At 34.9% G+C, this 15682-nt stretch overlaps 1 protein-coding gene across 6 annotated transcripts in view; it reads right to left on the bottom strand.

Moving 5' to 3' along the window:
* The window catches only part of RAVER2 (ribonucleoprotein, PTB binding 2), a 100980-nt gene that overhangs the window by 37434 nt on the left and 47864 nt on the right, over window positions 1–15682 (bottom strand). For 3 of the 6 annotated variants that reach the window (XM_086717205.1, XM_086717206.1, XM_025912471.2), the window contains exons 6-10: window positions 14662–14747; window positions 12934–13035; window positions 12665–12776; window positions 9795–10063; window positions 2055–2166 (exon numbers count right to left, since the gene is read on the bottom strand). In XM_086717205.1, the coding sequence (XP_086573331.1) occupies window positions 2055–2166; window positions 9795–10063; window positions 12665–12776; window positions 12934–13035; window positions 14662–14747 (681 nt within the window). The remainder of the gene's footprint in view (window positions 1–2054; window positions 2167–9794; window positions 10064–12664; window positions 12777–12933; window positions 13036–14661; window positions 14748–15682) is intronic. The other 3 variants (XM_086717204.1, XM_086717203.1, XM_086717202.1) reach the window with 3 other exon arrangements.

The raw sequence follows: 15682 nt of genomic DNA, 5'->3' as shown, positions 1-15682 counted from the left end.
ACATGGAAAATCCGATAGACTCCACCACAAGTCTGCTAGAACTGATACATGAATTCAGCAAAGTTGCAGGATACAAAATCAATGTACAGAAATCAGTTGCATTCTTATACACTAATAATGAAGCAACAGAAAGACAAATAAAGAAACTGATCCCATTCACAATTGCACCAAGAAGCATAAAATACCTAGGAATAAATCTAACCAAAGATGTAAAGGATCTGTATGCTGAAAACTATAGAAAGCTTATGAAGGTAATTGAAGAAGATTTAAAGAAATGGAAAGACATTCCCTGCTCATGGATTGGAAGAATAAATATTGTCAAAATGTCAATACTACCCAAAGCTATCTACACATTCAATGCAATCCCAATCAAAATTGCACCAGCATTCTTCTCAAAACTAGAACAAGCAATCCTAAAATTCATATGGAACCACAAAAGGCCCCGAATAGCCAAAGTAATTTTGAAGAAGAAGACCAAAGCAGGAGGCATCACAATCCCAGACTTTAGCCTCTACTCCAAAGCTGTCATCATCAAGACAGCATGGTATTGGCACCAAAACAGACACATAGACCAATGGAATAGAATAGAAACCCCAGAACTAGACCCACAAACGTATGGCCAACTCATCTTTGACAAAGCAGGAAAGAACATCCAATGGAAAAAAGACAGTCTCTTTAACAAATGGTGCTGGGAGAACTGGACAGCAACATGCAGAAGGTTGAAACTAGACCACTTTCTCACACCATTCACAAAAATAAACTCAAAATGGATAAAGGACCTGAATGTGAGACAGGAAACCATCAAAACCTTAGAGGAGAAAGCAGGAAAAGACCTCTCTGACCTCAGCCGTAGCAATCTCTTACTCGACACATCCCCAAAGGCAAGGGAATTAAAAGCAAAAGTGAATTCCTGGGACCTTATGAAGATAAAAAGCTTCTGCACAGCAAAGGAAACAACCAACAAAACTAAAAGGCAACCAACGGAATGGGAAAAGATATTTGCAAATGACATATCGGACAAAGGGCTAGTATCCAAAATCTATAAAGAGCTCACCAAACTCCACACCCGAAAAGCAAATAACCCAGTGAAGAAATGGGCAGAAAACATGAATAGACACTTCTCTAAAGAAGACATCCGGATGGCCAACAGGCACATGAAAAGATGTTCAGCGTCGCTCCTTATCAGGGAAATACAAATCAAAACCACACTCAGATATCACCTCACGCCAGTCAGAGTGGCCAAAATGAACAAATCAGGAGACTATAGATGCTGGAGAGGATGTGGAGAAACGGGAACCCTCTTGCACTGTTGGTGGGAATGCAAATTGGTGCAGCCGCTCTGGAAAGCAGTGTGGAGGTTCCTCAGAAAATTAAAAATAGACCTACCCTATGACCTAGCAATAGCACTGCTAGGAATTTATCCAAGGGACACAGGAGTACTGATGCATAGGGGCACTTGTACCCCAATGTTCATAGCAGCACTCTCAACAATAGCCAAATTATGGAAAGAGCCTAAATGTCCATCAACTGATGAATGGATAAAGAAATTGTGGTTTATATACACAATGGAATACTACGTGGCAATGAGAAAGAATGAAATAAGGCCTTTTGTAGCAACGTGGATGGAACTGGAGAGTGTGATGCTAAGTGAAATAAGCCATACAGAGAAAGACAGATACCATATGGTTTCACTCTTATGTGGATCCTGAGAAACTTAACAGAAACCCATGGCGGGGGGGGGGGGGGGGGGGGGGGGGAAGGAAAAAAAAAAAAAGAGGTTAGAGTGGGAGAGAGCCAAAGCATAAGAGACTGTTGAGAACTGAGAGCAAACTGAGGGTTGATGGGGGGTGGGTGATGGGTATTGAGGAGGGCACCTTTTGGGATGAGCACTGGGTGTTGTATGGAAACCAATTTGACAATAAATTTCATATATTAAAAAAATAAAAATTACATAAACATAAATCTTGTGTTCCCCCCCCCCAAAAAAAAAGTAAAACTGATTATAGAAAATATTCAATACAACTCCAAAATATTAATACTGAGCTCTCACTTACATGATAAGCACACACTGGGCAACACACTTGCCAAGTTCAAGTATGGATTTTTACTGAGCCGTATTTCTTTTGGTGGTTCTCCCAATAGTGAAGTCTGATTCTTAGAAGCAGCCTATTTATCAAAAACAAAAGAGTAGGTGCTTACTAGGAGGTACAAGAAAATAAAGATACATAAAGAGTAATGCCAATTCTTCAATAAATCCAGTCCAGTGTAATAAAAATCTGTGGAACCTAATATTTGAACATATTAAGTTATGGGATATTTCTGGATATTGATTAAAATTATCACATTCCACTTGCTATTTTTGTCAATTAGTTTTTTTTTTTTTTTAACTATTCTAGAACCATAAAACTTCAGAACTGAAAGAAAATTAAAGGCCTTCATATAAATCCTTCTCATTTGAATTAGGAGAGAATTCATCTTCGTAAGAAAAGACAAATCCCATACTTTTTTTCCAGAAATATTGTTATCCACATTTTCTTGTTAAGATTTCTATTTTATATTGTACAGCTACAGCCAAATGATAAAGGAAAGCTTATTTATCTTTGGTTCTAAGAATAATACCAAACAAAATCAGTGGACTTAACAAGATCCAAATACACATTTAGATGATAACCCTAGAAACATTTCTTGAAAAGATATGCTATCAATATAATTTTATATAACAAGGTATAAGGGTATTTCTTTATTTCTAATATTTCTTTAATACTATTTCTAGTATTTGTAGTATTTCTTTAAACGGAAAGGGCTGATTCTTCAGATCATTTCAATTTCTTCCAACAAAATTTTGTGCTTTTCGTTCCCTGTTGGTAAAAATTTTTAAAGACAACAATTCAGATTACTGTAATAAAGTTAAAGCTAGCAGCTAAGTTTTCATTTCCAAATTAATTTTTATTTTGTTCTCTGAACAGAATGAAGAAAGTATAATCTCAAGTGCTTATTTCTATATTTGAGAGCCAGAGCTCCTTTTATTTGTTCCTTATCTGGCCAACATTACTGTATTTGGATTGAGAAATCTATCTTGCATCTCTTCATAAGCCCCAAAGTAGGGCTTGTGATATGTAAATCACAGATGTAAATGTATTCATACATTCACATATGTTTACTGAATGTTCACTATGCTTCAGGCACTGTGGTATATTGATAACCCCAAAATGAGTAAGACAGGAATACTACCCTTAAGAAATTCACAGTCAAGCAGATACAATAGCTCAAAAGAAGTCTGAGGTGGAACCCTAAGATTCTAGGTGGGAGCTAAAACCATTAGATGTTTGCCAAAAGAACGCATATAGCACCAGAAAAGACAATGCCTTAGAATTCAGTAACTGAGTAAAGGTAGCCAGCAAAGTACTTTCAGATTTTGTTTCTAAAGTACTTACATGGCCAAGGTAATCAGATTCTATCCTATCAGGGGTCCTTTAGCTATGAAAGAGAATCAATCATAAAATTTTAAAACGTACAGAGTCTGACGACAAAGAAAAGCCCTGGACCAAATGGCTTCAATGGATAATTCAATAAGACATTTAAAGAGGAATTAAAACCAATTCTTCTTAAGCTCTTCCACAAAACTGACGAAGAGAAAATACTTCTTAACGTATTCTATGAGACCAGCATCGCCCTAGTACCAAGGCCAGACAGACACTACAAAAAAGAAACTACAGACCGATATCGAATATCACTATCTGTGCTAAAATCACCAACAAAACACAAGCAAGTCAAATTCAGTGGATTATTAAAAGGGTTATATGCCATAACCAACTGGGATTTATTCACAGAACACAAGGACAATTCAACATACAAAAATCATTCAATGTAATACACTACATTAACAGAATGGAGAAAAAAACCCCACATGATCACCTCAAATGATGCAGAAAAAGCATCTAACAAAATTCAGCACACTTTCATGATTAAAATTCAACAGGCTAAACATATAGGAATAGAGGGAAACTACCTTAATACAACAAAAGTTATATATGAAACATTACACTCAATGGTGAAACACTGAAATATTTCCCTCTAACATCAAGAACAAGACAAAGTTGTCTGCTTTCACCACTTCTGTTCAACATAATACTAGAAGTTCTAGCCAGAGCAATTAGGCAGGAAAAAGAAATAAAAGGCATCCAAACTAGGGTGGAAGAAGTAAAATGGTCTCTGCTTGCAGATGACATGAAAACCCTAAGTAGCACACACACACAGACACAAACTGTTGGAGTAAATGAATTTAGCAAAGTTGCAGGATATAAAATCAACATGCAGAAATCAGTTACATTTCTACACACTGATAATGAACAATCCAAAAAGAAAGTTAAGAAAACAATTCCACTTACAACATAATCAAAAAGCATAAAATATAAGATTAACCAAACCAAGAAGGAAAAATACCTGTCTACTAAAAACTACACAACATGGCTAAAAGTGATACTTGAGCAGAAATCTCAATAAACTGAGAGATTAAGCCATGAAAACATCTAAGACTGCACTGTCTGACATGGTAGCCACTATCTACACATGAATATTCAGCATACAAAATGTGAACAGTTTAAACTGAGCTGTTTGTGAAATGTAAGATATATACTAAATCGCAAAGAATTAGTACCAAAGAAAGAATGCAAAGTATCTTAGTAGTTCAGTATATATTACATTTGGTAATAGTATTTTGAATATGCTGAGTTAAATATTAAAATATCAAACATTGCTGAAATAAAAGACATAAATAAATGGAAAGATATCCTTTGTTCATGGGTTAGACGACATAATGTTGTTAAAATGTCAATATTAACCAGAGTGACCTCCAGATTCAATACAATCCCTATCAAAATTCTAACTTTTCTTTGCAGAAGAAGAAAAATCTATCCTAAAATTCATATGGAATTTCAAGGGACCCCCAAAATAGTAAAAACAATGTTGAAAAGGTGAAAAATAAGAACAAGAATAGAGGGCTCATACTTTGTGATTTCAAACTTACTACAAAGCAACAGTAATCATAACACTATAGTATTGGCATAAAGACACACAGACAAATGGAATAGAATAGAAAGCCCAGAAATAAGTCCCTGCGTATATAGTTAAATGATCTTTGACAATAGTCAATGGGGACAGGACAGTTTTTTCAACAAAAGTGTTGGGAAATCTGGGTATCACATGTAAAAGAATAAAGTGGATCCTTACCCTACACCACATACAAAAAGAAACTCAAAAATCAAAGACCAAAATTAAGAACTAAAATTATAGAATTCTTAAGAGCTTAGGTGGAAGGCTTCATGATATTCAATTTGCCCATGAATTTTTGGGTTTGACACCAAAAGCAGAAGCAAAAGAAAAAACACGAAAGAAAGAAAGAAAGAAAGAAAGAAAGAAAGAAAGAAAGAAAGAAAGAAAGAAAGAAAGAAAGAAAGAAAGAAAGAAAGAAAGGGAAAAGGAAGGAAGGAGGGAAGGAAGAAGAAAAGAGAAGGAAAGGAAAGAAAGAAAAGGAGGGAGTGGGGGAGAGAAAGGAAGGAAGGATGGAAGGATCACATGTTGGGTCACAAAATAAGTCTGAACAAACTTAAGAATACTGAAATCATATTGAGTACTGTTCTGACCACAGTGGTATGAAACCAGAAATCAAAACCAGGAGAGAAACTGGAAAATTTACATACGAATAAATTAAACAACACATTCCTGAACAACCAATAGGTCAAAGAAGAAATCAAAAGAGAAGTCAAAAAGGATCTTGACACCAATGAAAATGGAAATATAACATACCAAAACTTATGGATGCAGCAAAAGCAGTTCCAAGAAAGAAGTTTATAGTAATGCGTACATGAAGAAAAAAGATCTCAAACAACCTAACATTATACATCAAGGAACCAGAAAAAGAAACAAACTAAGCCCAAAATTAGCATAAAGAAGAACACAGTAATGATTAAAGCATAAATAAATGAAATACAGACTAGAAAGATCCATGAAACTAAGTGTTGGCATCTTGAAGAGATAAACACAACGGATAGACCCTGACTAGACTAACCAAGAGAACAAGAGAGGACTCCAATAGTTACAAATGAAAGAGGAGACATTAAAACTGATACCACAGAAATACAAGGGATTGTAAGAAACTATTACCAAGAAATATTTGCCAACAAATTGGATAACCTACAAAGAAATGGATAAGTTCCTGGAAACCTATACCCTATCAAGACCAAATCATTACAAAAATAGAAAATCTTATCAGACCAATAATGAAGTAAGGAGTAGTCAAAAACCTCCCAACAATGAAAATAACAGGACTAGATGGCTTCACTGGTAAACTGTACCAGACATTTAACGAAAAATTAATGCCATTTCTTCTGAAACTCTTCCAAAATGTTCAAGAGGAGAGAATACTTTCCTAATTTATTTAATGAGGCCAGCATTACCTTCATACCAAAGCAAGAACACTGCAAGAAAATAAAATTACAGACCAATATCCCTGATAAACACAGATGCAAAACTCAACAAAATACTAGCAACCCAAATTCAGCAATACATTAAAAAGATTGTACATCATTATCAAGTAAGATAGGCAACTCAGAAATAAACCCACACATATGTGGTCAATCTTTGACAAGGGAGCCAAGAATTCACAATGGAAAAAAGGACATCTCTTTAATAAATGGTGCTGGGGAAATTGGACGTCCACATGCTAAAGAATGAGAATGGACCCTGATCTTACACCACACACAAAAATTCACTCAAACTGGATTAAAGACTTAAATATAGGATCAGAAGGCATAAAACCCCTAGGAGAAAATATAGGAAAAAAACTCCTTGACATTAGTCTTGGCAGGGACTTTTTGGATATGACACCAAAAGCAAAGGCAACAGAAGTAAAAATAAACAAGTGGAACTACATCAAACTAAAAAGCTTCTGTACAGCAAATGAAAACACAATCTACTGAATGGGAGAAAAGCAATATGACCATAATGAGAAACAGTATAGAAGTTCCTAAAAAAAATAAACAATTACCGTGTGATCCAGCAGTCCCATTTCTGGGTATATATTCACAGGACATGAAATCCCTGTCTCAAGTGTCATCTGCACTCCCATGTTCACTGAAGCACTATCCCCAACAGACAAGATATGAAAACAACAGAACTGCTCTTTGATGGGTGAATAAAAAAAAGTGTGTATATATTCAGTCTTAAATAGGAAAGAAATCTTGCTATTTGTGATAATGAGAATGGACCTTGAGGGCATTATGCTAAATGAAAAAAGTCAGAGAAAAACGAATACTGTATGATCTTACTTACATGCAGAATAAAAAAAGAAAAGAAAAGAAAAAACAAGCTTATAGATACAGAAACCAGATGGGTGCTTATCAGAGACAGAGGTGAGCAAAACAGGTGAAAAAAGTCAAAAGGTACAAACTTCCAGTTATGAAATAAATAAGTGATGGGGATGTGATGTACAGGATGGTGACTATAGTTAATAAAACCACATTGCATATTTGAAAGTTGCTAAGAGAACAAATCTTAAAAGTTCCCATTATACACAAAAAAATTATAATATATGTATGTATGGTAATGAATATTAACTAGACTTACTGGGGTGGTCATTTTGTAATATGTGTGATATGTATCAAATCCTCATATTGTATATCAGAAACTAATATAATGCTGTATGTCAATTATACCTTAACAAAAAAATTTCTTAAAAACGTAAGTCTAAAAATCTAAAGTTGAATGAAACCAATTATGTTTAACAAAATCAAATTTCTTGCTTCATTCTTGGAAAACACACTTTGAAATTACCTGGCCCAAACCCCTACTGTCAAAAGAGGAATCACTTTACAGCAATCTGAACCAATGCTCATTTCATGCCTACTTAATTGTTTTCAGTGACAGGACAGTCACATCTTAGTGAAAGAATCAAGCTTTTTGTTTGTGTGAAAGCTTCAACTGCTCTTTGTTGTATTAAGCCTAATACAGTATTTTGTTGTATAAAGCCTAATGCTTTACTGTAGCTCATAGTTACTGGACTAGTTCTGCCTACTGGTGAAACACAAAATACCCTGTGACTAGTCTGAGAATATATTTTTTTAATAGATATCCAGCTTGTCTTCTCTTTCAGGGTTACATGTCTCCATTTCCCTCAATTTTTTTCACAGAACCTGTTTTCCTGGCCCTGCACCACTTTGGCTGTTTTCCTCCTGATAGACTCTGCCCATTATGTGAATCACCTCAAATCAAGCTTTTCTAAAGAGCTGGCGCTTTCTGTGCAAAAAGATATAGCATATTCATGTATGAGTTCCAATTGTTTAATTTCCCTCAAAAACCCCCAAAATTAATACTGCAGATAAATTTTTAAAATTCATTCTACAAGATCTGCCTTAGCTTTCTCAATGAACAATTGTAGGGCATCCCATCCATATCTGCTGCTATGACTAGTTGACAATAAAGCCACCTCCAGATTAATCTAATTATTTTGACATTTCAATACAGCCAACTACATGAATTTTTTCCCCTCACATGCTGCTTATAACCTGAGTTTTATACTACTTACAAACCAAAGGGTACTTCAGGGTATGAATATAAATTAAATGTACTTTATTCTACCTACCAAGTTTAACATTTACAAATGTCGCTGGTCTAAGAACAAATAAAATAATTGGGTAAAACTTCCAGAATTAAAACAGAGATTAGATTCTTTTGAGCAGACCAGAGTTTAATAACTGACTTTGACATTTTTCAGATAAAATAAAATTGGTTTTGCCTTTACATATTAAACTAATACCTAGTTACAGAGTATAAATTTAAAGTAGAAAAAATTAACATTTTGAAAAGCGTTGGGGCGCCTGGGTGGCTCAGTCGGTTAAGCGTCCGACTTCGGCTCAGGTCATGATCTCGCAGTTCGTGAGTTCGAGCCCTGCATCAGGCTCTGTGCTGACAACTCAGAGTCTGGAGCCTGTTTCAGATTCTGTGTCTCTCTCTCTCTCTCTCTCTGACCCTCCCCCGTTCATGCTCTGTCTCTCTCTGTCTCAAAAATAAATAAACGTTAAAAAAAATTTTTTTTTAAAAAGCGTTATTATTTCATTAGCCTCATAAATAACACCATATCATTAGATAAGTATTAATGATACTCTTAAGCTTTTCCAAACTACAAATTTTGAACTTGGTTTATATTTCATTTCTAAAATATCAAGCATTTGTGAATATTAGAATTCTGAATTCTAATTGAAATACTGAATTTCAGAAAAGTATCTATAAGAATAAAGAATCCATATTTAAGTTATTTTACAGACTTAAAAAACTCATTTTCTTGAAATTGAAATTATTTTATTTACAAACTGGTAAGTAATTAAGCATAGTCACAAACATCAGCTGGCATAACTTATCAAAAGATGGGCTGTTTGCTTATAATAACAGTTTTATGAGTGCAATATTTTCTTCTATTTTGAGAAGTAAATGCACACTATGAAAAAGTCATCATGTCATTGATATATCAATCATCTAGTTTGTAATCCACATTTCTATACTTTAAGTATGTTATTAACTTTCTTTGGAATTTAAAAATACTGAAGATACTTTATGATACTTCATAAATTACATTACCTGTAAAATAAGCCCCAAATTAGAATCCTGTAGAATTAGAATTTAAAAAATTTTAAAAGAATAGACATATATATTCCTGCGTATTATCTACATACATGTAGTATACACATGTATATGTGTGTACTTGTGTGTTTGTGTGTGTATGTATGCATAAATTTTCTTACCCCTGAACTTATCTCCGAGCCTCTTGGCTGACTCTGCTGTTGCTTATGGTGTCCTGTCAGCAAGCCTCCTGCAGTAAGGTTTGGAAAGCTCTGAAGATAAGCTTGTGACCCTGAGAAATTTCCTTCTGCCTTCCCCACCGAGGCTGGCTGTTTCTCCTGAGTATTCCCGTGCCCTGGCCCAGCTTGTCCAGCAATGTGCTGATTTGGAAAGAATGGTAACATGCCCATTCCAGCTGTTATAGTTGTTTGAGTTGGAATCAGATTAGATGCTGTAGTAAACCACAAATGCAAAAAGGTTTGATTAGACAAGAGTTCTTCACAACAGTCCTTTGGATTTTTGTTAAGTTATGGGCAAAATGTGGAAAAAACTATTTTGTGCCCGTTAGAGAAGAGTTATATTTAAAACGTGAAGTTAGTGGTTGTAAAGTAGCAGGTTTCCATATGGGGGTAATAAAAACAAACCCTATAACAGTAATCATGCTTTCCTTATTTTCAACAACTTCCAGGACAATCTCAAGGATATTTTTTAACTCCAAGTTTTAGCTGTCTATTGTAAAATATGAGAGCAAAATGTGTATACTTTTTGGCACTTAAGTTACATCAGGTGCCTTTGTTTTAATGCCCAATCACTGTAATTTGCCTGCTTCCATAAATAATTAAGTCTTCAGCTGAAAAAACTCTCTGACACCTAAAAATAAAGTTAAATCAAATCCAACAATAGTTTTGGTCAGCCAACTTGTACCAGTTCATAACAGCTGACTATGGGTATCTTTTCCCAGCTCCTGAATTCAGTGTCTTCATGTGGGTAGTGTGCAATTGGCCATGACTTGTAGTGCTTACACGTAGACCTCTACAAATGCTATGAAAATCAAGACTTTTTTTTAGACCTAGAGAGCTGGTTTTTAAACATCAGCATAACCCTGGTTTTAAAAACAGTAATATTTGTGAATAGATAGGCACCAATTTAACACATGAAAGCTTTACATTTTTATTTACAGGAAATACCAAGAAATTCTGGAAGAGATGAAAATTTTAATAGGAAAATTTTGAACCATTCCACTTTTTAAAAATCTATGGCTCACAATTAGAAGAAAAGAGCTAATTTTGATAAGTACGTTAAGTCAAATTTATATTTTACAAATTCACTGAACAAATTTCTTAAATTATTTCTAGTACTAAATAGAGGTGGATACTTCTTCTAGCAATGTATTTATTTGGACATTTTGAATTTTAAATGTTCTTAAAGCAGTTTATGCAAAAGCAAATAGCTTATTATTTAACCCAACACAAATAATAAACATCTGCATGAAGGGTGGGTGGCTCTCCGTTAAGCATTCAACTTCGGCTCAGGTCGTGATCTCACGGATAGTGGGTTTGAGCCCCACATGGAGCTCTGTGCTGAAAGGTCAGAGCCTAGAGCCTGCTTTGGATTCTGTGTCTCCCTCTCTCTCTCTCTGCCCCTCCCCTGTTCGTTCTCTGTTGCTCTCTTTTAAAAATAAATAAACGTTAAAAAAATTTTTTAAACATCTGCATGAGCTTTTAGTGATATAAAATTTAATTTTTGGAAAAGGCTCCATCATACCATAAAAATTTCTACACCTGTCTGTATACTAGTTTAACTTTCACCCAGTCAATTTAAACAATCAGAATTGATGGATTTATTTGATCATTTGACTTGCTGGCTTCCTGCAAAGGCAAAATATACTACCCTATATTTAATTGACTTTTTTTTTAAATTACTTGTGGCCCTTCTCTTTTCCCAGCATAATTACTTAAGACAAATTTCAATTACACTTCAAACTGAAAGTTCCTTTCAAATCGCATTCCAATAAGAAATCTTGGTATACCAGATGCTTTTGTTTTTCTTTTTTTTTTTTTTTTTTTTAAATTTTTTTTTTTTTTTCAACGTTTATTTATTTTTGGGACAGAGAGAGACAGAGCATGAACGGGGGAGGGGCAGAGAGAGAGGGAGACACAGAATCGGAAACAGGCTCCAGGCTCTGAGCCATCAGCCCAGAGCCTGACGCGGGGCTCGAACTCACGGACCGCAAGATCGTGACCTGGCTGAAGTCGGACGCTTAACCGACTGCGCCACCCAGGCGCCCCGATGCTTTTGTTTTTCTAAAAAATAATTGTTTTGTTTAAATTTGTCATCTTTTCAGGGGCACCTGGGTGGCTCGGTTGGTTAAGTGTCCGACTTCGGCTCAGGTCATGATCTCACAATTGTGGATTCGAGCCCCGCATCGGGCTCTGTGCTAACAGCTCAGAGCCTGGAGCCTGTTTCAGATTCTGTGTCTCCCCTCTGTCTGCCCCTCCCCCACTCGCGCTGTCTCCCTCTGTCTCAAAAATAAACATTTAAAAAATGTTTAAATTTGTCATCTTTTCAGAAACACAGAGTACACATGTTGTTATTTTTCTTCGACTACTAGTTTGGAGATCACATTTAAAAAATAATACAAATAAATCATCAAAGTTTACCAAAATACCACATATTTCTTTAAAAGCTAAGGGTTTCTTATTCAGGCAAAAATTAAATGGATATCTATGTAATATGTTGTCAGCCCAGTGGGCAGCACGTCACTCTCAAAGGGATCTATGTCTTTGCCTCATGCTGCTGTGAACATTCATCAAATATTAAAGCATATCCAACACGGAAAATGTGATCTTGGCATGGAAGCAAGTCCATCAATAACTTATCAATAGTTTTCTTATATGAAAAATAGAAAAGCCAAGAGGGCTCTTAAAATTTTAAATGACTGAATAAAACTCAAATTTAACCTTTCTGTAAATAAAAGCAGAATATAGGTAAACCATCTTTAAATCTCAAATCTGACTGCTTCCAGACTTCTCAGTAAATGCATGTCATTTACTTTTATGTGCTTCTCCATGATGACCCAACTCTGTTTTCAAAGGAAGTGCTGACCCCATCCCTACTGTGGTTTGAAGTATCATGGCTGGGGGATCTCCAAGTAAGCCCGGTTTCTGCAAAAGAAGAAAAGAAAATAAGACTTCTGCTCATGGCAGCAGGATATCACCAAATGAAAAGGCTACACATGTGAATGTTCATAAACAATCTGACAGCCTGAATACAGAAAAGGAATGAACTCAATTCCAAAGAAAAAAACAATGCCATACTTACATTATTAGGAATATTCTCAAACTTCATTAATTGTTGCTGTGCCAATGGTACGTGAGAAAGATTCTGAAGGAATAAATTAGAAGTATTACCCATAACTGTGCTCTGTGAAAATGATAAAGCATCGAGTTAGTTTAATTTTGAAAAGCTACTTTTCACAGAACCCAATTCATTTTAAAGTTCAATTCTCCAGTTGATCTGAGCAAAAGCCAATAGCTTAATATCCTACTTTCCTACTTCAGGCAATGCTAATTATTCTTTTAATAATATACAAGATGTGATTATGTGGTCATAGAACTAACTCCAGATCTTCTTTTTTTCTTTCATCCTTCTTCCTCCCCCCACCCCCTTTTGGCTTTATGTCACTGTCATTCAATCATTTATTTATTCATTTAATCATCCAACACATATTTACTGAGCACTTACTGTGTGCCAGGTACAGTGCTACACAATGAGAAATACAAAATACAATCTGCCCTCACAGATCTTAGAGGTTCCTGAGGGAGGGAGACATTAATATTAAAAACATATAATTACAAATGGTGATGAGTATGTGAAAGAAAAATACAGGAGCTATGAGAATAGTTGGGGATTTGATGTAGGTTGGTGAATTCAAGGAAATTTTCCCTGAGGAACTAACTCTTGCACAGAGATCTGAAGGCTGTGGAGAAAGAACTAGGTGAAGTCTGGGGGACTTAGGTGGTATTGAGGTGGGGAGCATTCCAGGTAGAAGCAGCAGCAGGAGCAAAGAATGAAGAAGAGAGCAAAGTCCTTCGAGGACTAAAAGCAGACCATTATTGCTGGGACAGTGATACCCAATGTACAGGAGAGGCAGCAGAGGCCAGCTTGGATAGACCTTCTGGGCAAAATTAAGCATTCTTGTCTTAATTCTAAAATAAAGAGAATATCGTCAGTACTCTGAACTCCCCTCTCATGTCACTCTTCACAACTTATTAGAATTAACATTTGTTTTCTATATTTGTTGAAATTCTTCAAGAACAAAGGACTGTGAATGTTTTTGTTCAATGCTATAGCCTCAATGACCAGCACAGTGTCCAGTACATGTTAGATTCTCAATATGTTGACTAAATGAATGAATAAAGACCCTCTAATGTACAAGGTCCTACGTTAGATTCCAAAAATGAAAAATAAATAAAAGATAAACCTTTTCTTCAAAAGCTCAGTTTAGGACTACTCCTTCATTAAGCTACATTAATCATCTATCATACATTAGGTTGGATTTGTAATTAGGCTTTTATATAGACACAGCAGTACCAGAAATTAATGAGTAGTATTTATCTCCAATATTATGTTTACATACAAATACGTTTTAAAATACTTATCTGAAGGTAAGAAACACATTTTTATTCTTGTATGAATTATTTTCATATAGACTAAAATTTAAAAATTAAGAGTTCACATTCATTTTTTTCTTTCTGTGAATACTTTGAGTTAAGACCACATAAGACTTGTTTTTACTACTTATTTCTAGAAAAATATGCCACAAAATACACCTCTCTTCCCTTAATGCCCTATAAACAGAACTATACTGCTTTGATCAGCTTAATTTGATCTGATGTCCTGTGTTTTCATGTAGCCATAGTTATTACTAAGAATTTTTTTTTAGAGATGAAATACTCATTTAACTTCTCAAGAATTTTAAATGTTAAGAGCAAACAAATGAGTCACTCCAAATGTTTGATACTTCAGTACTCAATGCCATTTATATACCTGATGTGCTTTATTCAGATGTAAAAATGCAGGGGAGATGGATGGATTCATCAGATGTGGCAAGCTGTGAGGTGTTCCAAGAACTGCTTTTAAGAAAATAAAATATTTAACTTCATGACATACATGGGATTCAAAAACAAATAAACTCCAAAAAGGGTAAATAAATATAGTTTTTAAAACTTTTAACAAGTTTATTGAAAGGTCAATTATATACTGACCTTGTCACACAAGAAGTAACAAGCTCCCTTCCCCGTGATTCAAAATCAGAATTTGATTTCAAATCCCAACACCTTCTTGTCAAGATAATAAAACACCAACCCTAGGCTTTCTCTTCTCTAGTTCTTAGAGCAACAAAACTAACTCCATGTATTAGAGTAAGTATAATACTAATTGAACCCCTGTCATTTGCTCCATATTTGTGTTAGATTTTTGGGGTATGTTGGCAGGGAGTAGGGTGGGTGGGAAGGCCAAGAACATACAGTCTTTTCCTTTGAAGAGCTTACAACCCATTTAAGAAGACAATATATGTACATAAAAATATTTATATAATAAAAACAAAAGAAACAATACATAGTTGATAAAAGGAATAAATAGCCACACTTTTTACCAAGTTTGCCTGACGACAAATACCAGAGTATATATTAAAAGAGATGTTTTCAAAATAAATAAGAGACAGAAACATGAGATAGAAAATATGTGAAGTAATTTCATCTAATATTACAAAGCAACTAGGAATGGTCAGGCATAGAAAGTGCTTCAAAAAGCATTTCATCTTAGGGAGCCTGGCTGGCTTGGTTGGTAGAACGTGTGACTCATGTGGCTCTTGATCTGTGGGTCATGAGTTTAAGCCTGACATTGGATGGAGAGCTTACTTTAAAAAAATAAAGAATTGTGTTGTCTTATTTATAAAAAAAAGAAAGGGAAAAAAATAAGTGCCTTAAAAAAAAAGCATTTAATCTAACGATCAAAAATATTTGAAATTCACATATAACATGTCTACAAGTTTATCCCATGTTTTAAA

Source organism: Puma concolor, chromosome C1 (assembly GCF_028749965.1).
Source record: "Puma concolor isolate L17-30 chromosome C1, mPumCon1.1.hap2, whole genome shotgun sequence".
In the NCBI taxonomy this organism is placed as follows: Eukaryota; Metazoa; Chordata; class Mammalia; order Carnivora; family Felidae; genus Puma; species Puma concolor.
The sequence above is the reverse complement of the archived record's forward strand: the minus strand, read 5'-3'. Positions and strand labels throughout refer to the sequence as shown.